Source organism: Saccoglossus kowalevskii, chromosome 2, assembly GCF_978046115.1.
Source record: "Saccoglossus kowalevskii chromosome 2, keSacKowa6.1, whole genome shotgun sequence".
In the NCBI taxonomy this organism is placed as follows: Eukaryota; Metazoa; Hemichordata; class Enteropneusta; family Harrimaniidae; genus Saccoglossus; species Saccoglossus kowalevskii.
This window is the reverse complement of record NC_140642.1, coordinates 23,988,456-24,015,526: the sequence shown is the minus strand read 5'-3', so window position 1 is coordinate 24,015,526 and position 27,071 is coordinate 23,988,456. Positions and strand designations below refer to the sequence as shown.

The 27,071-nt window shown below is 34.8% G+C and overlaps 3 protein-coding genes across 3 annotated transcripts in view; 1 reads left to right on the top strand and 2 right to left on the bottom strand.

Annotated features, from left to right (window-relative positions):
- LOC100369003 (aarF domain-containing protein kinase 1-like) overlaps positions 1–2,600 on the bottom strand; it is a 28,723-nt gene extending 26,123 nt beyond the window's left edge. The window contains exons 1-2 of the mRNA XM_002741325.4: positions 2,441–2,600; positions 1,925–2,008 (exon numbers count right to left, since the gene is read on the bottom strand). Of these exons, the coding sequence (XP_002741371.2) occupies positions 1,925–2,008; positions 2,441–2,581 (225 nt within the window). The 5' untranslated portion in view covers positions 2,582–2,600. The remainder of the gene's footprint in view (positions 1–1,924; positions 2,009–2,440) is intronic.
- Positions 2,601–3,534: 934 nt separating this feature from the next.
- On the top strand, positions 3,535–15,240 carry LOC100368699 (SNW domain-containing protein 1-like). Its single transcript, XM_002741323.4, has 15 exons — positions 3,535–3,606; positions 4,307–4,373; positions 4,677–4,754; positions 9,414–9,581; positions 9,672–9,767; positions 10,091–10,197; positions 10,630–10,734; positions 12,218–12,287; positions 12,473–12,538; positions 12,674–12,790; positions 12,918–13,053; positions 13,138–13,240; positions 13,388–13,511; positions 13,696–13,859; positions 14,436–15,240. Exons 1-15 carry the CDS (start codon positions 3,590–3,592, stop codon positions 14,641–14,643), a joined length of 1,626 nt encoding a protein of 541 aa, XP_002741369.2. The 5' UTR covers positions 3,535–3,589; the 3' UTR covers positions 14,644–15,240.
- Positions 15,241–18,750: 3,510 nt separating this feature from the next.
- LOC102801275 (SRA stem-loop-interacting RNA-binding protein, mitochondrial-like) lies at positions 18,751–27,015 on the bottom strand. Its single transcript, XM_006824768.3, has 4 exons — positions 26,845–27,015; positions 24,104–24,162; positions 19,039–19,146; positions 18,751–18,900 (listed from the first exon to the last, which is right to left on the bottom strand). Exons 1-4 carry the CDS (start codon positions 26,924–26,926, stop codon positions 18,829–18,831), a joined length of 321 nt encoding a protein of 106 aa, XP_006824831.1. The 5' UTR covers positions 26,927–27,015; the 3' UTR covers positions 18,751–18,828.
- Between the last annotated feature and the right edge of the window lie 56 nt (positions 27,016–27,071).

Below are 27,071 nucleotides of genomic sequence, written 5' to 3'. Positions count from 1 at the left end.
TGAGTTGACACAGCAAAGTTTTTCATTTTGATAATAGAATTGTTCATTTCTTTGTAGTGTTCCCCTTCTGAATACAAGAATTTTAGTTTTCACAAGATTTACTTTGATTTTCCATTTTTGGCAATAATCTTGCAGTTTATTTAATGCATTTTGTAGGCCATTTTCTGTTATTGAAATTAGCACCAGATCATCGGCGTAAAGTAGCGAGTTAATTTTTGTGTTATGTAGTGTGACCTGATCAAGGGATCTGTCTTCCAAGTATTTACTCATATCATTAACATATAAATTAAATAGTGTGGGGCTTATAACACAGCCTTGTCTCACACCTTTTGTTGTCTCAAATATATCCGTGATTGTGTTTTCTAAACGAATGCATGCTTTTGTATTACAATACATATTTTTAATAATATTATAGATTTTGCCATTTATTTCATTTTTGAGTAATTTATAAAACAATCCATTACGCCAGACACTATCGAAGGCTTTTTGGAAGTCTATAAAGCATGCATATAATTTTCCATTTAGCTGGAGATATTTTTTAACAATTGTTTTCAATACAAAAATGTGGTCTGTTGTGCGGTGACCTTTACGGAACCCTGCTTGATTATTGTTAATTATGTTATTTGTTTCAAGGTATTGGGTAATTCTATTATTTATTATAATACAGAATGTTTTTCCCATACAACTTGATACAGCTATTCCCCGGTAGTTTCTGGGTCGTGTGAATCACCCTTTTTATAGATGTGTGAAATAATACTAATATTCCACGACTTTGGATAAATTCCGGACTCTAAAATAAGGTTAAAAAGTTTTTTTAATGGTTTTATCAACGAATCTGAGCTGCATTTCAAAAGCTCAGAGCAGAAGCCATCATAACCAGGTGCTTTTTTATTTTTAAGTTTTTTAATAGCATTTTTTATCTCTTTTTCTGTTATTTTATTGTTAATAAGTTTATTAGATTCATTTCTGTTTTCCATTTCTGACATATCAGAAATGATATTATTTTGCAAATTGTTGTTCTGATCAGCTTTGTTTAATATTTTATAGTATTCTTCCCACTGTTCTACAGAAATAGGATTAGATTGATTTTTCTGAGAATTTTTCAATTCATTAATGATTTTCCAAAATTGATTGGGATTTGCATTTCTCAAATGTGTTAATTTATTTACAATTAAAAGCTCTCCCTTTTTTTGTTTAGTTTTGATCAATTTTTTATATTTCTTTTTCTTCACAAAATATATTTCTCTTAACTTTTTGTCAAAAGGTTGTTTGCTAATCAGTTTAGCACAATAAATCAAATCTTTCTTATGGGTTCTACAATCTTTGTCAAACCACTTTTTTTGTTTATGTTTTTGTTTTGATGTTTGATTTCTTCTTTTTAAAGGTTTGATCAGCTACATCACCAATAATTGAGTTGAAATTCAGTACTGCATCATGTATTCCATCGTTATCCAAGTTATATTTGTTGTCTAAGAAAGTTTTAATTAAATTTTGAGTTTTTTCAGATGATAAGTTTTCATAATAATCAAAGATAGACAGTTTGTCCCATACATGTACATGTATTACATGTATGTAGTCTCCCATCTTGGTTCTTCAGCAAGGGATTTTGGGTAAAGTATGAGATCATATCCACTGTTGTCAGAAATTGAAAAAATGATTTCACCTACAACTTCAAAATTTGAACTTCAAATGAGCCGAAAGTTCAGAACATGGTAACATACATGTACCGGTGCCAAACATGCATATAAAATAGTTGTCATAGCAACAGTACAGCATTTTTGTGTTTTCCTACCAAATGCTCAAATTTCATAAGAAGAATACATACTTCATTGAAGAATACCATATACTAAAAAATACACCAGAATTATATAGCTTGAGCTATTGCAGTACAAGACTCATTAAGTAACTGCAAATCCATTCCTACCTTGTTTTTAAGTTCTTGGTAATCCTCTTGTTGACTATCAACACCATACATAGACACTTTATAGTCAATGAATACATTGATTGCCTGCAAGGTATGTTCAAAATAAATTTAAGAGAAGTCCTGGGCTCCACATACAGTGAAAAGCAGAAAGATGTACAATAATTTAAAAATATATTTATAACAAATAATCAATCATCAGCTTTCATTCAAATATTTAATAATGACATTGTCTATGCCCATAATGTGCACAAAAGCCTGCGACTGCCTACTTATTCAAAATGAAGGACTTGCTGATTTGATGTTTAACTAGCTCATTATTATTAATTAGAACTCGTTATGATGTCTCTGTATCAATTCTGGATTGGTCATTTTGAATTATACAGTAATTTATAAAAGATTTAAAACGTCCCCAGCTTTATGCCTTTCACTGTACCATAAGCTTAGTAAAGTAAAAGCACTTGGGCAGTAAGCAGAGATGTGATCATCATAACGTCTTTGTGATATCCCTGTACTTACTACTGCGAAGGCTCTCCCAAACCTAACCAGACCAATGGACGATAAATTAAAATCATGTCTTCGCAAATATTCCAAACTGGAAAGGGTTACTCCTCCAGCAACTAGATATTTGATCAAATTTCTACTATTTCTCATAACCATACTGGCTGGCTGTCAGCTCATTCTTGTTTTCACTGTTACTTAGAATCCTGCAACGAAAATTATGGATCAAGATGGTATGATGTTCCATTCAGAAGAAAGTTGAAGAGTGATTTCGCAGCGCCCGGGTCTCTCCATTTTTCATCATTATGACAGTCAAGCAAAAAAGTTGCTCTGATGATTACCGGTACTGTACAACTTGGTGATGTAATTCTCAGGGGGAACAATTGTTGCTATAGCATCAAATTCACACTGCAATTCGGTAGTGGTTAAATTTTTTGAAGAGCAATAAATACATTGTGAATTTTGAAAAATATTGAGATGGTTCCAAATTCAAGCTCAGAAAACACGAAACCACGGCTACAGAAAACTGTGATCTCAGATAGCAACGAGCAACACATAGGTGTAAAAAACTAATTATTTGTAGTTGTCAGTTGTAGAATTTAAGTAAGAACCATGGACTAAAGACGTTATACCCGGAGTTAATCTATCCACGGTTACTAGCAACCGTGATCTAATCCGGCACCAGTCCTTCTGCGATACAGAAACACAATAAACTCTGAGAATAAATAAATTAAAATATTTTCCCGCACAGCTACGAGGTCACAAACAAAAGTAAATAATATACCTTTGCTGTAGTAAACGCTGATTTTTCAATAAATTTGAGCAAGCTTAGACTCAAACAACATTAGTTTCGTAGAAAGTGACATTTATATGAGCGCACATTGAAGCAGAAGACGTGACATATTGTTGTGCACTTTGATCGTTGACCTGACCTTATCCTCGTTTAGGCGTAATCTTTTTGGACACAGAACAAACAAAAAATATTAATTAAAAATATAGTACCTATCAATGAATAAAGCCTTAACTAAATTATATACACTAAATTTTTAGTCTACTGTAAATGATTAGTGTTTTTTTTTCTGTGTGTAAAATTAGATGTTTAATAGAAATGATAATTGTACGAGGACAGAAAGCTCCCGGATGTAAGTTATGCATTGAAAAGCCAAAATGGCGATGATGTCGAGGTAAGAGTGTATAGCCAGAATAGTTCACAAATATGTCCCATTTATATGAATATTGTATCACTTTATTGGCGTGGGTTCTTTTGATCATTGTTTTTCTGTATTCCTGTATCAGTATAATTGTAAAGTGGGTATTCCGAACGCTATGCTTTTGAGACCAAACCTTGTAGTTTTGTACAACAGTCTGTGAACAGTGGACTGGTATCATTGTCGTGCAGTATTCACTGTGATCAACGTTGGGGTCGCGAGAAAAGTGAGCGGAAAAATGTGAAAATCGAATGAAAAACACCAGTAATGTTTTTTTTTCATGACGATTGTATGCAGATCTCAGGTCGCTTTGAAGCAGATTGTAATGCTTGTTGTAGGTTGTTTATATGACTATGGATGTACTAAACGGAGTTGATACTGATGTACTAGTGTATACCTACATGCCGATGCAATTTGGTATTAATTTGAGTATTAGGTTGGATATTTATATGTGGGAATTCAATTTTGTTTTTCATACTAACCAAAAAAAAAAACTAAAATTTGCTAACCTATTTTTTCTCTTTCCTTTTCTTCTCGACCTCTATCTTATTGTATACATTTTTACTAAAGCTGTTTGGAACAGAGATTACAATGATAATGGTTAGATCTGGGTTATATAAGCACTACCGTCGTCATGTCACAAAAGAAATTTATCTAAATTTTCCCTTTATTTTAGTTTTCTTCCAGCACCAACCCAAATTACACAAGATGAATTTGATGAGATTGACAGGACGTCACAGGAGGTATGTTAATGATATTAAATATTTTAGTTTCTTGTCTTCATATTTTTTGTTAATATGAAGCGTACATATTTCCATCAGTGTTCCTAAATAGTCCTACCAGATGCTAGTACATTTTTTATTTTATTATGTACATGGGTATATTGCCAGTAGGCGACATACTTCTGGAAACCACCAAAAGTAGAAAATGCAAATTGCATTGTTTTCGGTTTGGGTGTATGTACATGTATGTCATACATTAAAATGCAATGAAACTGTTTTTATTTTGAAGGAATAACTGTCATATATAATTGTTTCCTTCTTCAGATGCGAATGGTGAGTGTATCCATGTGTAAAGCTCCATCTTATGGCACTAGGAAAGGATGGGTTCCTCGCGTACCACAGGTAAATTATAATTTACACAACCTTGCCATTGGTTTTATATTCTAGTTGTAAAAACAAATTTGTGAATTGACCTTACTATTGACATTTAAGTGAATATGAATGATCCTGCTGCAAAGTTTGAATAAAATTGCTATATGTTCATCTCAGTGAAACATGACAAACACATTTACAGACAGTCATTTTCGACAAAATCAATCAAATCCCAAAGTAACAACTGGTATTATGGTATGAGTTCCAGACACATTTGTATCACAGTTATCAAATTTGACAATCAAAATACCTGCTAGACCAGCAATTTTGTATCAAAATCACATGGTTGACTCCCATGTGCGAAGCACAAAATGGGAGTCTTTGCAGTTAGTGTGTCTGTATGTGTGTATGTGTGTGTGTATGTGTGTATGTGTGTCCGACTGTTCCACTGCTATCTCAAGAACCATCAGGGTTCTCCACGGTTTGAAAATTAAACAGGGCGCGCCAATGTGAAGTGGGCGTGGCACATTTGTAACGTGCATCATTGGCAAGGATGTTAAAAAATGGAAACCAAAAAATCTATAAATCTACATATTATTACATATGCATAATATATATTTATTATTACAAAATGAATAGGAATTTTGAAGAGCTATTATTAAGTAAATGTCAGCACGTACAATCAGCTGATTTTAGCTGCACGATTCCTCAAGCGGCGACATCAGTTTACAAGTAATGATCACGTCCAGAAAAAGACGTAACAAGTTTGTTAATTTATTGTCCCAAATAGATACATACATGCTTTATTTAATTTTTAGCAAAAATTTATATTTATGATTTATATTTATTTGGATGAAGCAAAATAAAATGTATGTCGCACAAACGTTCGTAATTTGTTCATTAAAAAACTTGCATGAATGGCATCAAAAACCAAGGTGATCAAACGAAATAAAATGTACACAATAGAAGATTTTCGATCTGCAGTTAACAGTTACTATCAAAAATAATAGAATTACAGTAAAACCTATTTAGGTATAAAAAAAACAAAATACATACTTAAAAGAATAATTTTCATTCGAATCAAAAGTTTGTTGATGTCTGCTTCGTTGAAGACAGCTATGACCCGGAAACAGTTCATTTTACTGTGTGCACCCTGATACTATGTAACGATGCTTTTGATTGGCCAAAGCCACGCATTGACGCGAAAAACAACCAATCAGAATATTTGTTCCAAAAAAACACAAGTAAATTTATTTCCTCCACTTATGATGCGAGTTGAAAGCATGGCCGTTTTACCGGGGTTTTTAAATCGTGATTTAAAGAAAATTCAACTTTAAATAGTGACATTTAAATATAAACATTTACATGTTCAAGCAAGCATTCATGTGGACTTCTTGGTGATCAGCAATGTCTGTGATGGTACGTCGGCTGCGTTGGTCGTTTACCGATCATGCAAGTGCACAGCTGCCCGGTTACTGCCTTTGTTCCACTCGGCGGTGACGATGTTGCCGCTACCTAGTCACGGCGTGAACTTGGTTTTAACCATAGACCTTATGTTTAACGAATGGTTTTACCGATAACGATTTTATATATTTGACATCACCCTGGCAGTAAAAATATGGGTACGGTAATGCACTTTTCTAGACCACATGTTCATTTTTAATCGTGTTGAAAAAACTTGTAACTTTTTGTTTGGTGGTGTTATCACCTCACGGTGACCTGCTACGATAACAAACCGGAATTTTCACAGTTGCACCTTAAAACAATGAACCAGTTACCCTGAGCACGATGAATCATCTTCGGAAGACAATGAGTGTTGGCCTGTTTTGTAAACAATTCTTTGTCTGATACCATGCAGGGCGCACAGGAAATATAACAGGGCGCTGACAATTTAAACAGGGCGCCAATTTCAGATAACAGGGCGCGGCGCCCTGTAAAAACCCCTTGTGGAGAACCCTGACCATACATCGGTTTTTGATGAAACTTGGTGCATAGATGCTCTGGGCCAATGCGCAGATTTGATTAGGTTTTGGTAAAAATCCATGCTCGTTAATTACCTAATTTGCATGATAATTAGCTAATTTTTAGCTGTTCTATGACTGTTCCACTGATATCTAAAGAACCACTCATTGGATTTTGATGAAACTTGGTACATAGATGCTCTGAACATATGCGCAGATTTGATTAATTTTTGGTAAAAATCCGTGCATATTAATTACCTAATTTGCATGATAATTAGCTATTTTTTAGTGGTTCCATGACTGTTCCACTGATATCTAAACAACCACTCATTGGATTTTGATGAAACTTGGTACATAGATGCTCTGAACTAATGCTAGGTTTTGATTAGTTTTTGGTAATAATCCGTGGATACTAATTACCTAATTTGCATAATGATTAGTCAATTTTCGGTTTTTCCACTGATATCTCAAGTACTAATCATCGCATTTCAATGAAACTTGGTACATAGATCCTTTAGGACTATGCAGAGACCTGATTAGTTTTAGGGTAAATAATTGTGCATATTAATTACCTAATTTGCATAATTAATTTTCAGCTTTTCTACTGATATCTAAAGTACTAATCATCATATTTCAATGAATCTAGAATTATGCAGACCCAATTAGTTTCCGGTAAATATTTGTGCATATTAATCACCTAATTTGCATAATTAACCAACTTTCACACTGATATCTCAGGTACTATACATCACATATCAATGAATGTACATGGATGCTGTAGGACAATAGACAGACCTGAATAATTGTGGGTTAAAATCTGTACATATTAATTACCTAATTTGCATAATTAACCAATTTTAATCTTTCACACTGATATCTAAAGTACCGTAAAAACTCCAAAATTTCGACCGGTTTTAAATAATTTGTGTTAGAAATGTGACGTGTTTTTAGAGTCAAAATTAAGGTGCATTTTCGGACGGTCGAATTTTTCAGAATAGTAATCAGCAAAAAAAAATGGGGATGATAGACAGTGTGCTTCATTAGTTTTTAAAAAATGCAATGTCCGTCAATTGACGTAAACTACCTCATGTTTCACGGTAAAAGCAAAGGTCGTGGCCGAGTTGTAACTCAAAATCTAAACAAAGTCATCAATCAGTGAGTATTATGACAAGCAAAACAAAACATCAAGACGCGGAGAAGAGGTCAGCACAAAACTAATAGGTCAAAAGACAAAGCTGTCTCGCACTACCTAGGAAAACTTGCGAATGTTCGAAGTACAGGTACCCATTGGACAAAAGATACATGGAAGTTTAGCAAACGATCTCCCCGACCCAGTGCAATGTATCCGGTTAGAATCAAAGCTCACGTGTCCCTTATTTGAGCACCGTACCGGTGATTTGAGGGACCAAATTCTGCCGTAAATTCGCCCTTGGATTAAAAAATATAATGGGATTTAAGAAAATAAAATGGGACTTTTAAGGTGTATTTTGGCGTCATTTTTCGGACATTTCAATCAATCCTGCCGGCTAAAATAGAGTAAGTTTTACCGTAGTCATTGACGTCTGTCTATTCAAGAGTACACGTGTATGATTTTTATCGTGACTAGCGTGAGCGGGTAAGCTTCCTTTCGAGAATGAGCTGTTATCACTGTGAACAATGTTAAATTATTCTTCAGATGACCAGTTTATTTTTTAAAAACAACTAATTTTTTTATTTAAAAAAAATCATGCCGTTTTCGCATCATCCAGCTTTTTGATTGGTTAATTAGCGATTTGACCTATTTGACCTAAGAGAACATGGCGGATATCCTACAGCATCAAACGTTTATACGAGACCGGAATCATTCGCTTACGATGAAACTAAGTTGACTTTTATTTGTATTTCATAACCATTCAACAAATTTATTTTGTGTACATTATTATAATCACTACTGAGTACAGTAATAATCAACAATTCAGAAACGCAGCATGCCGAGATTTTTGTGTTCGTTTTTATTTGAAACTTCGTTTATTTAGAATATATTTTCGTTACCAATAAAATAAAAATCTCTCAGTCAATCAGAAACCCGGATTCATGCCTTTGAGGAAGGTCCCGTTTGAACGCTCACATCGTTTTTTTTTTCGTTTGGGGGAAAACTAAAACTGGTCGCAATTTTCGAATAAGAATGAGTCGGCAATTTTTAGTGGAGTCGAAAATTTGGAGGTAAATAAAACACCGAAACCCGGCAAATAAATAGGCGGCCAAATTTTTAGAGGGTTCGAAATTTTGGAGTTTTCACGGTGCTAATTATTCCATTTCAATGAAACTTAGTACAAAGATGCTCTAGGACAATGTACAAACCTAATTAGTTTGGGGTAAAAATCTGTTCATATTAATTCCCTAATAAGCATAATAATTCATAATTTTTTGGTTCTAATCACATTTCAATTAAACTTGGAGACATAGATTTTCTGTTACATTGCGCAGACCTCATTAGTTTTACACTCAAATCTGGTCATATTAATTTTCTGATTTGCATAATTAGTTTTCAGCTAAGTAATTTCGAATTATATTTAATGTGTCTCCAATACTCTCAGCACATGGGAGTTCTTTCTAAGCTTTCTTTGATTTTTTGTTAAGTTTGAATGTGATCACTTGAAACAAGTATGCGAAATGGCACAGCCGATCACCATAGTGATAGTCCCTAATTTTCGACTTGTTTTTAAAATCCTCATGTATTCTCTACTAGGACTTTGGCGATGGAGGTGCATATCCAGAGATTACTGTTGCACAGCATCCACTGGACATGGGAAAGAAAAAGAAAATCGGTTCATCTAATGTTATCGCAAAAACTGTAGATGCTGAGGGAAAGCTGAAATATGATGCAATCGCCAGACATGGTCACGGTAAAGATAAGGTAAGCTATGTTGCATGGTTTGCTGAAACAATTATTTTTCTTCAACCACTATTATATTTACATCATTGTTTACATCTCCTATTATTGTAGGTTGTTTATTCAAAGTTTACTGACCTCCTTCCCAAACACATAACAAATGAAGATGATCCCGAATTACAGAAGCCGGATGATGAAGAAATTCAAGAGGTGAGTTCATACTCAAGGTATTCTTGTGCAACAGACGTGCAGTAATGTCCAGTTAGGAAAACAAAAAGTAATTTTGATTTATAAAACTCGTGAACTTATCATGAGCCTGAGTTTATTTGTAAACATGGCGTCAGAACATGGTGTGCTTAAAAAACAACTCATCTTACACTGAGTGTTCTGTATATGGACATAATAGACTTTTAATCTTATTTCTTTACACATAACGTTCATCTGATTTGACATATCATTACAGTCTGTGAAGTAGTGGAACATGATATTCATGAAAATAATGTACAGTGTTCATGCTTTTATTTTACTCTTAGACAACAGAGAAAACCAGAAAAGCTCTTGAAAAAATGGTGCAGAGTAAAATATCAGCTGCGATGCCAGTGAGGCATGCAGAAAAACAGGCACCAGCCCAATATATAAGGTAGGAGTCACTATGAAATGATATGATTGTTGGGTGTAGAAATTATTTTCATACAGCATACACACCACATTACAAGTGAAAAGAACTTTCATACCCCCACAAATGTCAGGGTCATGTTATAAGATTCCTTTCAGTGAGTTTAAAAAAATTGTAACTACCGATACATAACCTTGCATCCTGTTGGCTTTCTGTAAATTTTTTATCTCATATGAGTTGGAAAACAAATTGTTTTTCAAAATCAGGTGGCCCAAAAAATATTATAATTTTTCAAATACAGACAACTGTTTGGTTAATATTCCTTCCAACTTCAACTCTCCATAAGTATTTGACAGTCACATTTGTAGTTGCTCAACACATCTGAGCACAAACAGCAAAGTGTTCTTTACTATTTTACTGCATTGTATTCAGTACTTCTTTTCTTGTTACATACAGGTACACTCCATCCCAGCAAGGTGTTTCATTTAATTCTGGTGCCAAGCAAAGAGTCATCAGAATGGTGGAAGTTCAGAAAGATCCAATGGAACCACCAAAATTCAAGTAAGTTGCTAAATCTTCATATTTAGATGTGTTTTTATCAGATTGCCAATTTCTGCTACCGTAAAAACTTGATTAATTCGCGGTCTCTATTAATTCGCGGTCATGTACGTTCTATAAATCCAACCTTGCACACATAATCTTGTATTGACATATTTTTTGTCCAAGAAAGACGTTCCTTTTCATTTAACCCCCAGTTAACTCTTCGCATCCATGGTATTTGTGAGAGTTGAAAGATTTTTTGAACAAATGACAAGTAACTATATTGATTTGTGTCAAGCTGGGTGGTCCGAATATTTAAATATCAGTGCATGAACTCTGGAGGTCATTGCCCAATGCCGCACGTAATTCAAACGCGTGGTTAAAAAAAACTAATGATCATGAAAGCAATACATTACGAAGTTGAAATATTCAGAGCCAGTACAATATTGTAAACAAATTTGCTTAATGAGAAAAGCAGTGCACTAAGTAAACGACGTTGATATATTCAAAGCCAGTACAGAGTTGCATACAAGTTGCGTAATTACAGTACCTTCGGATATAATAACAATTTTACTAGATTGACGCGCGGGCACTAAAGAAAAAGGTTGCTAAGGTAACGCGCCAGTTCAGTGTGTGACTTGGGGTCAAACTTCGGTCAACACACACTTGATATCAGCATCGCCGTGCAGCAAGTTTCGCAAAAAAAGTACTTGAAGTTCAATTGCATCCCAAAATGATGTCTCTGATCACTCAGTTGTCGCAGCGTGTGTTGTGTCATGTCCGTGATGCACCCTGTTTCGTCTTTGGCTTGATTTTCCTTAGTACATGTTCTTGTTCACGTAAAATGCGACCTCTCACCAATGTATTGAAACACTTTGAATTTATACTTTGCATGATTATATTTGGTCAATGCGAAACATTATTTTTTCTAAACATTTTTATCAACGCAGGGTTATTTTTCCAGACAAGATGGGCTTCGTAATATCTGCCATAACATCGCCCGGGCGATGTCTAGAAAAAAAAAAGGCAGTGCAGCCAGACGGCTACTTTGTAGCCACGTGTTCATTGTTTGTTTGTGTACAGAGTGACCTTTACCATTTCAATGTTTCATTTGAAGTGTAACATGGTCCGTGGTCCTTGACGCAGTGCGTGTTCTCTGTCCGACTACACGCCATGAATGTCACTGACTAGCCACGAGTCTCAGAGGCACTAAAAAAACGTCCTGTAATCCTGTTCATTGGAAAACAAAACAAATCACTAATAAATTTATGAAAACAGCTCTTTTTTGAATCGATCTAAAAGTACTCTTTTAATTCGCGCACCAAAAATCATTAATTTCCGTTTTTACGCTATTAATTTGTGCACTTGAAAAAATAATTATTTTTACTACCGCGAATTAATCGAGTTTTTACTGTATGTATGTATGTATGATAGATTGAGAGTGTACATGAATAGACATCATGTCTGTAGTACCAATTTTAATTTTACCACATCTATTCTACAGGGTTAATAAGAAGATTCCTAGAGGACCACCTTCTCCTCCAGCGCCAGTTATGCATTCACCAAACAGAAAAGTAGGTTTCTCTTGCAAATATTGGATATTTGGTATTTGCTGATGTGGTGTTAAGCAAGCATTAGAAATTCTGATACTGCTAAATTTACTTGGGATTATAGTGGTCGCTATGTTACACAAGGAGAGTGCTGTAAAATTTATGCATGTGATGTTCTAATTGTGCTTTTGTATCTATTTATTTATCAGGTCACTGTGAAAGAACAGCAAGAATGGAAAATACCACCATGTATATCTAACTGGAAAAATGCAAAGGTTTGTTGATGACATTGTAACTATTGCTGATCTCAGTGTAGCTCTGACAAATACCAAACTAGAAATTCTATATGTATGTCTACCGTTACCTACATGATTTTAACATTAACTGTCCTTTATGTGCAATTTTTTTAGGGTTACACCATTCCACTTGATAAGCGTCTTGCAGCCGATGGCAGAGGACTTCAGAGCCAACAAATTAATGAAAACTTTGCGAAATTGGCTGAAGCATTGTATATTGCTGATAGAAAAGTAAGTTGTAAATAACAAAACATATTCCAAATCAGCATAAGAGAGTCTATTCCCTGACTTTGATTGCTGTATATTTGTACAAAATTTTACTATGCATAACTATAGTTGCATCTGATAATGATTGCAGGCTCGAGAAGCTGTGGAACTCAGGGCCCAACAAGAGAAGAAGCTTGCACAAAAACAGAAGGAAAAGCAGGAAGAGAATCTTCGTGCCTTGGCACAGAAAGCAAGAGAAGAACGAGCTGGCATTAGACGAGGAGGTGGTAAGTGTAAATTACTAGGTTTTAAATGTTGTTTGCTACTTTGTCTTCTCCTTTGCTATTTAATTTTTTTTTTCAATTCTTCAGATCATGATGATGATGTTGTTCGAGAGAGAGACAAGATTCGCGAAGAGAGACACAGGGATAGGCAACGTGAAAGAAATATTGCAAGGGCAGCTCCAGATAAAAGGTATCCATCCTTCTGTACAAACAAAACCCAATCTACTGAAAGGTTACAAGTAGTTTTCTTGTATGATAATAACACTTTTCTTCTTGGTGTGTACTCTGACCTCAAGTATATATCTTTAATACAATATTGTAACTTCACCCAATCTAGGAACAAGCTTCAGAGAGAGCGTGAAAGAGATGTCAGTGAGAAGATTGCCTTAGGTATGCCAGGTGCTGGGGGAAGGGGAGGTGATGATGCTCAGTTTGACCAAAGATTATTCAATCAGAACAAGGTAATGAAAATGTGTTATTTGTGTCAAGCTGTAACCAGCTGTTGTATTAATAAATTTATTGCCACTGATGTCAACCAATTATCAAGGTCAATGCTTAATTTGAGTATTTATAATATTATCAGCGGCTGTATTTTTCTGAAAATCTTTTCTTTTATTCTATATTTATATTATATTTTATTTTCAGGGAATGGACAGTGGTTTTGGTGCAGGGGAAGACGAGTCGTACAATGTGTACAGTGAACCATGGAGAAAAGATCAGAATGTTGCCCAGTCAATTTATAGACCCAGCAAAAATATTGATAAAGACATTTACGGTGATGATTTAGAGGCACTTATGAAAAATAAAAGGTTTGTATGTTTTAATAACTTACTAAAAATGAAATATTTTACAGTGATATGAAGTTCATGTCACTTTTAATAGGATGTTGTACTAGGTATTTCTGTAGGTAAAATCTGTATTAGAAGCCGCACCCCTAATAGAAGCAGCACCCATTCTTTTTGAACAATTGAGATCCAAAAATTCACCATTTCTCTGTGTAGATGCTCTAATAAAAGCCGCATCCTCTGTTGCATTGTACCATTTTAATAGAAGCCGCAATTTTTAATACTGATTTTACCGTTATTTGGTATTCTAGAGGCCTGTAAGTTTACTCTGTCTGTTTTTTGTGTGTTTGTGTGTATGCCCCACCTAATAGCTCAAGTCATTAAATTTCAATGAAACGTGGTATATACATGTAAGGATGCTTTGGGAATAATCTGTAGATTTGAGTAATTTTGGGTTCAAATCTGTATATATTAATTATCTAATTTGCATAATTGGTTTTAGCTTGTAGCTTTTTTTGACACCAAAAAGCTGAAACTAGGGTAAATCTGTTGGGATAGTTGTCTCTTTATCTTTTGTTAATTGTACATTTGTCATGACAGGTTTGTTCCTGGAAAAGAGTTTGAGGGTACTGACAGAACACGAAGGAGAGATGGACCTGTGCAGTTTGAGAAAGAAGAGGAAGAAGATCCTTTCGGTTTGGATAAGTTCTTGTCCCAAGCTAAAGAGGCCAGTAAAAGACCAAATGTTGGTGGTAGATCAAAGGACTATGACTATGACAGTAGAAGTAAAAAGAGGAGAGAATACTGAGAGATTCTTGATTTTCTATCTGGAATACAAACTTTTTTTAACCACTGCCCAAATAATGAAAGATGTGTTAAGTTCATCATAAAGTGTTGTAGGTTAAATGGTGGTAATTAATATATAACATTCTTAAGAAGACTCACTGGTATTATGTGATCATTGCAGTAAATTTAGATCTGTATTTGGAGACGTGTCCATCTTTATAGTGCTGATTTAACTGATTGGATAGGTGTCAGTATACAGGGCATGGTATGATTTGTCGCGTAAAGTATTACTAAAACCCAAGTTGGTTTGATTGCAGTGTTAGAAGATCAGTCTTATTCTTTGCAATTGGTATTGAAAGCAGCCCCCCATTGCACATTTGTATGATCACAAGCAATTGACCTGGTTATAGTAGACATTGTATTCCTCCATGCACATGTGTGTACAGCATTATTTGGGTAAAGTACATTGAGGCACGATAACTGCAGTAAATCTCACTAGGTCCAGGGTGTATGACCTGTGATTTGAGTCATTTGTGACAATTTTCTGTTTTTATAATAAAAACAATCATATTTTTTTCAAATAAATTTTCAGAGAACATTTATGTTCTTGATACAAGTATATTGTGTTGTTCTGTTATTCTATTAAAGGATGGGTATTTTGTTTCAGTGGGAATCATGACCTCTATCATTTTGCCTACGTTGAAAAGCTATAGCATGCCTTCCTTATAGTGACTCTGAAAAATCATTTGTCTCAATACCAAACGTTTGCATCTAGTCTCTGATCATTAAAAGAACAGACTTTGGAACGTGGCATGTTTGATTAATTAAGCTTAAACAAATGCAAATTTAGTGCAAGATGTTTGCAGAAAGTTGATGACTATTCTCCATACAAAAAGTTCTATGACTGTCAAAATATATTAAGTTCATACAGGTTACATACGAACATTAACAACATTAAAATCAATGGTACCGGTAGTCTTTGCAGTTAGTGCGTCTGTATGTTCGCATGTCAGTCTTTTCCACTGATATCTCAAGAACCATGCATCTGTTTTTGATGAAACTTTGTGCATAGATGCTCTGGACTAATGCGCAGATTTGATTAGGTTAATTACCTGATTTGCATGATAATTAGCTAATTTTTAGCTATTACTTGACTATTCCACTACCGTAATATCTAAACAACTACTGTAGAATAATTTATTTTCGCTGAAGGGATGATTACGTGAAAATAAAATCCAGCGAATATACTTTGTTTTCCTATATTTCACATTAAACTCATCAAAAATCAGTGAAAATAAATTCCATACAATATGCCCAAAAAGCCTTTTAAGCGAAAATTAATTCCAGCGAAAATAAAGTATTCCACAGTAGTTGGTTTTTGATAAAACTTGGTTTGTAGATGCTCTGAACTAATGTCAGGTTTTGGGTGAAAATCTGCATATCAATTATCTAATTTGCATAATGATTAGTCAATTTTTCGGCTTTTCCACTGATATCTCGACTACTAATTACCACATTTCAATGAAACTTGGTATCTAGATGTCATAAGACACTGCAAGGACCTGACAGTTTTTAGGGCAATATCAGTACATGTTAATTACCTAATTAGCATAATTAATTTTCAGCTTTTGATATTTCAAGTAGTAAGCATTACATTTCCAGGAAACTTGGTACATAGATACTCTAGGACTATGCACAGATCGATTGTTTTGGAATAAATATTTGTGCATATTAATCAGCTAACTTGCATAATTAGGGAATTTCGGCTTTTCCACCGATATCTCAAGTACTAATCACATTCCAATAAAACTTAGTACATAGATCCTCTAGGACTGCAGAAACCTGATTAGTTTTTGGGGAAATAAATGTGCATATTAATTACCTAATTTGCATAATTACTGAATTTTCAGCTTTTCCACTGATATCTCGAGTACTCATATTTCAATCAAACTTTGTACATAGATGCTCTAGGCCAATGTACAAATCTTAGTTTTGGGTTAAAATCTGTTCATATTAATTCCCTAATTAGCATAATAATTCATGTTTGGTTCTAATCATATTTCAATGAAACTTGGTACATAGATTGTCTGTTACATTGTGCAGACCACATTAGTTTTACACTCAAATTTGTTCATATTAATTTCCTGATTTCCATAGTTTTCAACTTAACCATCAATATCTCAAGTACAAATAATTTTGAAATAATTTTTACTGTGTCTCCAATACTCTCAGCACATGGGAGTTCTTTCTAAGCTTTCTTTGATTTTTAATTTCAACACCAAAGTAATTTCAGTCAAGTTCAGTTCACTTCCACCTTTTATTACCGTTATCTGTGGTGGCTTTCAGCAAGGCGTTGTGTCAACAATAGTTCAATAGTACTCCAGAATTCTAACTTTGTATTTACAAAGTGCTGGTAAACAGATGTTTTTCACAACTACCCGGTAAGCTATTTTCACATGGTCCAAATGAAGCGTACAACTTCCTTATTGTTTAATAAAAATTGAATTGTTAACCATTGATTTTCAGATAGATGCTGTGTGGATGAAAGCTGTACTGAATAACATAAGTAGGTGATTTATGATAAAATGAATCACTGATACATACATGGGATCAATACAATGAAATTTTAGCCTGTTATGAAGTATGGCTGTATTCCATATGTGCATTCATGCGTTTTTCAAATGCATGTTCTGCCTGTACGTGGATGTTCATATAAAAGTGACGTACATTATTTCAATCAACTCTCTACCGGGTCGATCAAATTTTTGGGTTGGGTTATCATACTCCTAAGGGTTATTTGATATTAAAGATGCTTTGTCAGCAAGTTTTGTGTAACTTGGCCAAAAAAAAAATCTAAAAGTTACAGCATTCACAAGCAGTTCTAATCAACAACATTATCATATTGTCTTCACTGCAATCCTGTTCTACATTGCTGTTTTGAATTCTGCTTCAAATTCATTCCAACAAAAAGCCTATAAATTTAACTAAATTTTTTTAATTCTGATGGTGGTTAATATTGAATTCAGACATGATAATGCGACATCCAATATAGTGCTTTGGAGGATTCGTTTAAAAATTGAACAGTTTTCAAACAGCATTCTTTGTCAGCATTTACTGAGAAAGTACATGAGAAGTGTTAGAGTTTTTCTAGTAAACTGCATGGTTGAGAACAGAGAAACTTAGTATGTGAACATAATTATCACAAGTCGTCAGTACAACTTCCCATCTCACTATTTAACAATGGGACATTCTTTTGAGCAGCATCACCCCTGATGTTCAGATCAACAAGTGTATGGATGCATGGTTACTCTAGTGAATAAGTTAAGTAGGTGATGTGTAATGAATAAAATATGATTTCTACAGGACATGGGGCCCATCTTCATTCTATACAAAAAAAGTTGCGCAAAACAGACACTGACAATACGCTCGCGATAAGGCTGCAGAAAAAAAACTTAAAACTTTGTGGTATTACTTCACAACTTGGTCACCAACTGTAGTTAACTGCCTTGAAAGTTTACTAATAAGACTCTAAACAGGCTGTAAACTACTGATAGCTGTCTCCTAACAATCAGTAAAAGCAACATCCTATAAATTCAGGAGTGTGCATTGCAAACCAATTGTAATGGGGAATGTTTCAACTTAAGTGATACGACTCGGTAACTCAATCAAAATCCCTAACCTAGATATCTTGCATATCACACTTATATTGCCAACTGCGTTAGACGACCGTGTGCGGATGCATTTCATGCAAGTCTGTGCCAAATTTGCAAGTCATGCCTCTTTAAAATATCAGATTAAATCGCAAAGTAAATTTACTATGAACATCCATCACGTATTGTTGTGCAGAATTAGCTTCGAATTGAGAAATGAAACTCAAATAATTTTTTTAATTAACTCTTTGAGCACAGTTGTCAACTTCTGACATCTACAAAATGCTTTTGTAGTCTGCCCCTCCCCCACATGTTATGTTGATACAAATTTACAAACCTGTTACATTTTATCTTTCAACCTGATTAATAACTGTCCTATTGTTACGTTGGCATTTTCAAAGCTTTGAAAATGTTATCTACTCCAAAAACAACTCTACTATTAGCAGCTGACTAACAATTAATGACCATGAACAATCAAATTATGAGTGCTAGTATTTACATTTATTCAAAGAACAAACTGAACATACATTAAAAAAAAAATATTAAAAAAAAATAATTTACTCGTCACTAAATAAAGATTCATCAGGTCTTCCAGGAGCAGTTGATCCAGCATGAGGTCTGACGAATACCTGTGAAGATATGAATAATTGTGTGAGAAACAGCGCTGGATAGGTCAATCAAATAAGTTTGATTTATAACACCACTGTTAATTGGTCCTTCGAAAGTAAACCATGATATATGACACAAGATGTGCCTTTTACACCTACCCTTGTTCCTTCTATCACATGATATGGTCTCTGTATTGTATTATTGTAACCCTCTTCAGACTGGAACTCGATAAATCCAAACCTTTTATGGAATCCAGTTTCCCTGTCCTGCAATGATCAAATAGAAATCTTAGATGGCTGAACCTACCTTTTTAGCTCCGCTGTCGACTTTGTCGAGCGGAGCTTATCATATGAGTGATTGTCCTCCGTCGTCGTCGTCCGTCGTCGTCGTCCGTGTCAATGTTTTACTTTTTCGACTTCTTCTTGAAAACTACAAGCCTAAATGCTTTGATACTTGGTGTATATGTACCTTGGGTAGACCTCTCTTAGGTTTGTTCATTTCATGTTGATATCTTTAATTCTCTAATTTTGGTGAATATTTTTGTCATTTTTGGTAAAAACTGATATTTTCGACTTCTTGTTAAAAACCGCAAGTGCAATTGCTTTGATATTACATATATAGGTACTACATGTGGACCTCTCTCAGATTTGTTCATTTCGTGATGATATCTTCAATTCTCTAATTTTGGTGAATATTTTTGTCATTTTTGGTAAAAACTGATATTTTCGACTTCTTGTTAAAAACCGCAAGTGCAATTGCTTTGATATTACATATATAGGTACTACATGTGGACCTCTCTCAGATTTGTTCATTTTGTAATGATATCTTTAATTCTCTAATTTTGGTGAATATTTTTGTCATTTTTGGTAAAAACTGATATTTTCGACTTCTTGTTAAAAACCACAAGTGCAATTGCTTTGATATTACATATATAGGTACTACATGTGGACCTCTCTCAGATTTGTTCATTTTGTAATGATATCTTTAATTCTCTAATTTTGGTGAATATTTTTGTCATTTTTGGTAAAAACTGATATTTTCGACTTCTTGTAAAAAACCGCAAGTGCAAATGCTTTGATATTACATATATAGGTACTACATGTGGACCTCTCTCAGATTTGTTCATTTTGTAATGATATCTTTAATTCTCTATTTTTGGTGAATATTTTTGTCATTTTTTGGTGAAAAGTGATATTTTCGACTTCTTGTTAAAAACTGCAAGTCCAATTGCTTTGATACTACATATATAGGTACTACATGTGGACCTCTCTCAGACTTGTTCATTTTGTGATGATATCTTCAATTCTCTAATTTTGGTGAATATTTTTGTCATTTTTGGTAAAAAGTGATATTTTCGACTTCTTGTTGAAAACTGTAAGTCCGATTGCTTTGATATTACATATATAGGTACTACATGTGAACCTCTCTCAGATTTGTTCGTTTTGTGATGATGTCTTCAATTCTCTAATTAATTTATTTTGGTGAATATTTTTGTAATTTTTGGTAAAAAGTGATATTTTCGACTTCTTGTTAAAAACTGTAAGTCCGATTGCTTTGATACTATTCATATTGTTCATTTTCTAATGATGTCTTCAGTTCTTTAATTGAAATGTGCATTGCTAACAGCGGAGCTATCTCAGCCGATAGGCTGCTTGTTTAAATTTCACAAGACATGCAATACCACCATACAATTGGCCCACGCTAAAATCATGGCACTACACCAGAATCAGATTTTGACAATAATGCTGACCTAATATCCCAGTGTCCAGTAGTAATATTATAGATGAGTGTTTGATGGACAGTTGCATTTTGGGGAGAAAAACACCAAAATACAAGAGTAACTGACCTTGAATGTTTGTTTGTTTGATCAGTGTCAAACCTGTTATACAATTCAACTGATCATCAGAAACATCACATTGTTTATACCAATACCGGTAATATGCATCATTCACTTTCTTGTCAAGTGCTTGACAAATAAGACCTAACTGAGGCACTATTTGATGCAACGATAACAACACGCGGTAAAAATGCAAAGGCTCATGGGTAGATGCTTGTTTGTAAACAATGACACGTTATGGCCATCTGACACATGCACAGGTGACGACTCCCCCGCTTTAACAATGTTTCAAACCCCAAACCATGCGGAAACAACTTCTTCCAACCCTACCTGTTCCCCCTTAAGGTAGCGGAATAGTTTTTTGGGCACTTTTCACATTTTTTTTTGAAAATCACAAGCATAGCTCCATAAGGCATGCCACATACATTAGTGTATTTATTTTATTGAAAAAATAATATCTTGTACAAGTAAACTGGTTTTTTCCTTGTGTGCAAACAAATACCCAAGTTTTTTGTTTATCCAGTGTACACCCCATGAGTGCTTCTCATTAATATTCATGGTAACAAACATAACTGAACTGGGGCTAAGCTATTTACAAACAACTGATAAGATATCTGTTTGTAGTTTACACACAGCTGATAAGACATGTGCACTGCTTGTTTCAAGAGGAGGAAGCTGTACAGCAAAAACAAAAACAAAAAACATTTTCGAAACACAACAAATTTTGTATAAACAAAATAGTACATGAGTGTATCACATGTTACCGGATTTTGCCATAAATTCGCCCGGGCCGTTTAACGGCAGTTTGGTATTTTTTAAGATTTTTTTAAAAATATTTTGGAAAGACAAATTTATGTTCTAAATGTTATTTTAATAAATCTGTTGTCAAAATAAAAGTACAATGTCACAGTTGGAGATTTTTTATTTTTTTTTATTTCTGTTTGATACATTATATGCTTTTTAGGATCAGATCAGGGGGCCTTGACCCTTACCGAGTTCCGTGTTGATTGACATTCAACGAGATCCGAATTTTTAATTTGATGGCTGGTTTGAATATATCCACTTTTACAGTGATTAATATAAGCGTTTGGAAATAGCATAATTATATTGCGTGAGTGAAAGAAGCCAGTGAAACAGCGTGTTCTATTTATTTCTAACGCGCGTGGTCGGCGTCTTTGATTGCGATTGTTTTGTATTTTTGTCTTCGAAATGTTTCACTCGCTGCGTTTTTTTTTGGGTCACGTCTCGCAACTGAAAGTCCAAGCTGACTTTGTTTTGGCTGTAAAACTAAAAGCCCCCAACGTCGGATTCGTCAGCGTCATTCACAAATACTTGAAGGGCATCTGTGATATCTTCACCTTCAAACTGTCTTCGTCTAAAAAGTCAAATTCGCCATCTTCTTCTCCACAGTTAGCTTCCCCAGCTAACACCTCTTGAAGTTTGCTGTTCAGTAATTTACTTTCATTGACTCCACCGTCATTCACAGCAGTTTTCGTTTCCTCAACGGCGGTACTCACAATGGTAAAGGATGTTTCCCAAGATAGTACGACGTATTCAATGCGTAAGTGTGAATTATAAACAGACCAGAAAAGTCCGGTTAAAGCGTCAAAAAGACGACAAAAAGACACTTTGAAGCCCCGTCATAGCCATAACAAGAAACCACGTGGGGTTGTTTAGTGTCTGTCAATATTTTAGAACACTGCATTTTCATTGGTCGAATTACGTTGAAAGAGTCGTCAATTGAAACAAATATTACAGTCTGTTGACAGTGATTGATCACTGTTATCATCATGAGAAAAAAAGAGTTATCCGCAATATACTTGCTGTTGGGGAGCCACACTACGGTAGCTTCCTTTGCCGAGATCGCCAGAATCTTCACGATAAAGTGGCAAGTTTAAAACTTGATGCAGCACAATTATTTGCGAACAAAATGGACTTGAATTTAGCTGATGGTGGTTGTTACTATCTTAAAATAAAATCAAACCAAAGTCCGACGTACCTGCAAAAAGAGTGCATGTAAATGTGCTGTAAGACGAACACTTTGGTAAGGAGGGGCAGCGTTTCCTTCGAATTTGTCTGAAAATCGCTTTAGGCTTATTCAGGTAAAATGAAAACTAAACTTGCATGAACACTACAAAAGGTCCATCCCGAAAATAACAAGTCCAACAAAAACGGTCTCGTCGGATGATGATTTACAATATTTTCGTGTTGAAAATTTACTTTGCATTTCTTCCAATTCCACACATAAAAAAACTTACCCCACAGCCGTCATTCCATTTTCTTATTCTACCGTAATTTGCGCAAGTTTGCTCGCGGGAGTCTGATAATTATTGTCGGAAAGTGTTCTTGTGTCTCTAAAAGACTTTGAAACTTGTGGAATACTCAAGAAAATAAGTTTGCAAATAAAACGGCCCAAACATAAATACGCTATGTTGACAAACACTTCAACTGCCCAGTGTAGTATTTGTGTTGTTTGCTACCTGCAAACAGAACCGCCCACTTTGCATAATCCCAGCTGTAATGAATGACGTCACCGTTCGTTATCAGCACAGACCGTGTCAAAACTCCATAGCGTGAAAGAAAACGGTAAAAATACAGTTTTTTCACAGACATAAATGTCGAATCATGATTTTTTCTGAAAACAACCTTCAAGGTAATTTATTTACTGCCAACCTATATAATTGTTGCTGCTAAAACGGGAGTTAACCTTGATTGAAGTTTAAAATCATAAAAGTGCCGATTTCTCGGTGTTCGATTTCTGGCAATTGCCGTTGACCTAATTTTAAATGGCGTTTCATTGAGTAGCGCTACGATGTCGCCGTTTGGCTTTCCGTACTCTCGAATATGTTGGCTTCGTATCCGTATTTACATTTTTGCGAAATTCTATCGCGTATTTTCACAAACCTCGCGCAAACCACCGGTATACACTAACTTCAACACCAAAAAACGTGCTTGAAATTTTCCATTTTTGGAGAGGAAAAAAAAACTTAATTTAAAAAATAGAAATACGGATTTAAACTTCATGACCTTTGCTTCAAAACAGTGTAAAGTTTTTGGCCGCATGCATGACCGTAGAGCTGACATTTAAAAATGTATTCACGTTAGTTAATTATCAGCCGCGCCGATTTTCAGAATCACGTGACGCTAAAACAAACACAGTGTTCACAAAATATTAATAATAGAAAAGTACAAGTCAAGGGCTTTCCAAACATATATAGATTGTATAGGTTCTTGTAAAATTTACTCCGATTATAGATGTTTACATTTTCCATGCCAAAAAACTATCTCGCTACCTTAACTGCTGTTCCTGTAACAAGACTATTACACACCATTACACTATACCATTATTGGATGTTTTTGTGATAATATGTGTATCAAATACTTACAAATGGAAGAGTTGCTCTTTTTACTAGACCATACTGTGAAAAATAATCTTTTAATTCCTCTGTAAACAAACAAGAAGTGATATTACAGCAAAAATGTTATTAAAACCAGTATTTATACCATAATTGCCTGAATACACCGGAGTGTTTTTGATTATACAAGCCATGGTTAAATAGACTACTAGTATATACATATACTACAGTTTTCGAAATTTAGAAGTAGGCCCTAAATGTGAATAACATACAGAAGGGTTAAATCCTTCTGTCACAGAAATCAGCAAAAATTTACGGATGTAGCAGATGAAAATTCAACTCTCTGAAATGGTTGCCATCTGGAGTGGCTGGCTCGTGAACCCAGAAGTTTTGTTAATCTTCAAAACGCAACCGGGCATATCATAACCATTTTTTTGGGAAACAATTTTAATTGGAGATGATTTTACATACACAAACATTACCACTAAAAATAAACTACACAACTAAACCTTGCAATACTGGAATACAAGTGTGAATTTGCACACCCACAATGTTTCAGATGTTGTATTACATTTGAACACTCTTTTTGATGCTTTGTGTCTCAACATTGAAGTTGGTAAAATATAGGAATTAACTAGGTTTTGACTAATTTCACGACTTATACACACAAGTGACACTTACAGTTTCTATTAATTTGAGCAACCAATTCATTCTAAATGATAATTATTAAATGTGGACACATTAATATTTACCACATTTGAAACAGTTATTTGAAATTAAAAGTTTTGGTATCTTTGGAGATGACATCACAAACCTGAATTGTATGCATTAACCAATCAGCAGGGTTCTCCCCAGAAAAAATGCATAGCGCCGGGGCTAATTTGCATAATAATTTGCATATCATTTACATATCTTTCCTTCATTGATTAACAGAACTTATTTACAATTATGAATATTAGTGAGCTCAGTCACAGGGCAAATATTTTTTTTAATGGAATCAACACATTATGTTTCACAATTTAGAAGAGTTTGAAACATTCTCGAAATACAAATGCTACAGATTAAAAACAAACACAAATACATTATTGTTGCAATTTAATTGTTTTGTAAAACGTTGAAGGAAACGCATTCAAAACGTTAAGCCAGATTTATGTTCACGAATCTCATAATTTTATTCACTCCAAAAACATTCTCCTTCAAAAAATCGATCACGTAATTAATTGACGTATTGTTGTAATTTATTATTCGTACCATCAACTTCTAAAACGTTTACAATTACAGTAATGAGCGAACAAATAAAGCTTCAAAACGATCATCAAAGTTACGACGTGACATAACTTACTTGGCCATGTTATACACCAGTTATAGCAATAATTCCTCAACAAATTTTACTTCTTTTTTTTTATATGAAATGTAAGTAAAATCCGACTTATTTTTATCGGGAGCGATTATTTTTGATCGCTTGATCGCTTCGGTAAAAAAAAAAACAGACCCGCCATGATGTTTGTGAAACATTAGCATGTGTCCTTTGACCCGATGGGTCAAGAATTCCATTAACCAATCAAAATGCCGCATGCTAATGCCGGTAGAACCCGAAGTTTTCCGAATGGTAGTGATCATAAAAATTACATTGCGGAAGTAAAGCGATGTCGTAGCACGATGTGTTGGCATCAATTTCAATTGAAAACTGCATGACAGCTTTCGAAAGAGGTGATTTGCAATTTTTAAAAGGTAAATTAGGTCTTGAAAGAAGAGTTTTTACATGATTCGCAATGATAACAGTTCAAATGTATTTTACTAAATCACGCAATAAACACGTTGTTTTTTTCTTGAGTAGCGTGAACTGATCGTGAACTCCAATTTGACCATGTTATATCGAGGTGGAATTGATTTTGAAATAATTTTAGCTTTCAATCTAAAGACTGTGTCTATCGCAGAAAGTATTTACTTACAAACAAAGAGGTGCTAATTCCACAAATTTGACTAGCCGCTACGTATCGTGCGACTAGGTCTATTGTTTATAAATTATAATCCACGACTGGCAGGATGCGTGTCGGTCGGTACGTAATTATACCAACAATCAGACAATAGTCCTCGTCGGAAGCATTTCCGTGGTGGTCACTAATTTTGAGTGACGGTCGGGGCCGACCGGCGTGGCGAACAAAGCTTTTTCACATCTGATATTGGCATGTCAAATATGAAATCAAGCGCCGAGGTGGGAACACATAGCGCCGAGGTCCCAAGTGAAGCGCCGAGATTCACAGGTATAGCGCCGCGGACCTCGGCGCTAAAAAGCCCTGGGGAGAACCCTGAATCAGATCATCAATAGCCCATTGGATATTAGGTGTGGGATATCAAAAACATCCAATGTATTTATTCACTATAACATGTCTACATCAACAAACACTGTATAAGCTAAGTATTTACATGTAAAATCGGAGGGGAGTGACCAGTGCATTTTTTTATTTGTCGCTTCGCCTCATCTGTAAATTTGTCTTGAAAGTGCCAACATTTTTCTTCTGTAACACGTCGCACTCGTTTTTTTTTTTTTTATCTCGGTGTCTATATCATGAATTTGTTTTGAGCAAATCTTCCAGCCACCCCCACGATTTCAAATGCTCGACCCTTAATATAAAATCTTGTTTTAGTCAACCAGCTCCCTGAGCCAACGCAGTGACGCAATGATCACATTTTCATGATTGCCATGGTGATATTACCCATGCCCCGAAACGCCCCTCAAAGCATTCACAGTTTTCGCACACGGTACTTACTTTGAGACACTGTCCACGGAACTCGACCAATATACACCTTTAAAGACTGTATTTGTTGCCCAATACGACGAACCGCTGCCATGTTTTACTATTCGCAAAAAGGACGTCGTCCGTACATGTGGGCACGCCGAACACTTCCGATTTAATCCGAAATATACCGCTTTTTCAGGGAAATTTATAGTGAATAGAAAAAAAGTTCAGAATCACATAGACATGAAATTTGCAGA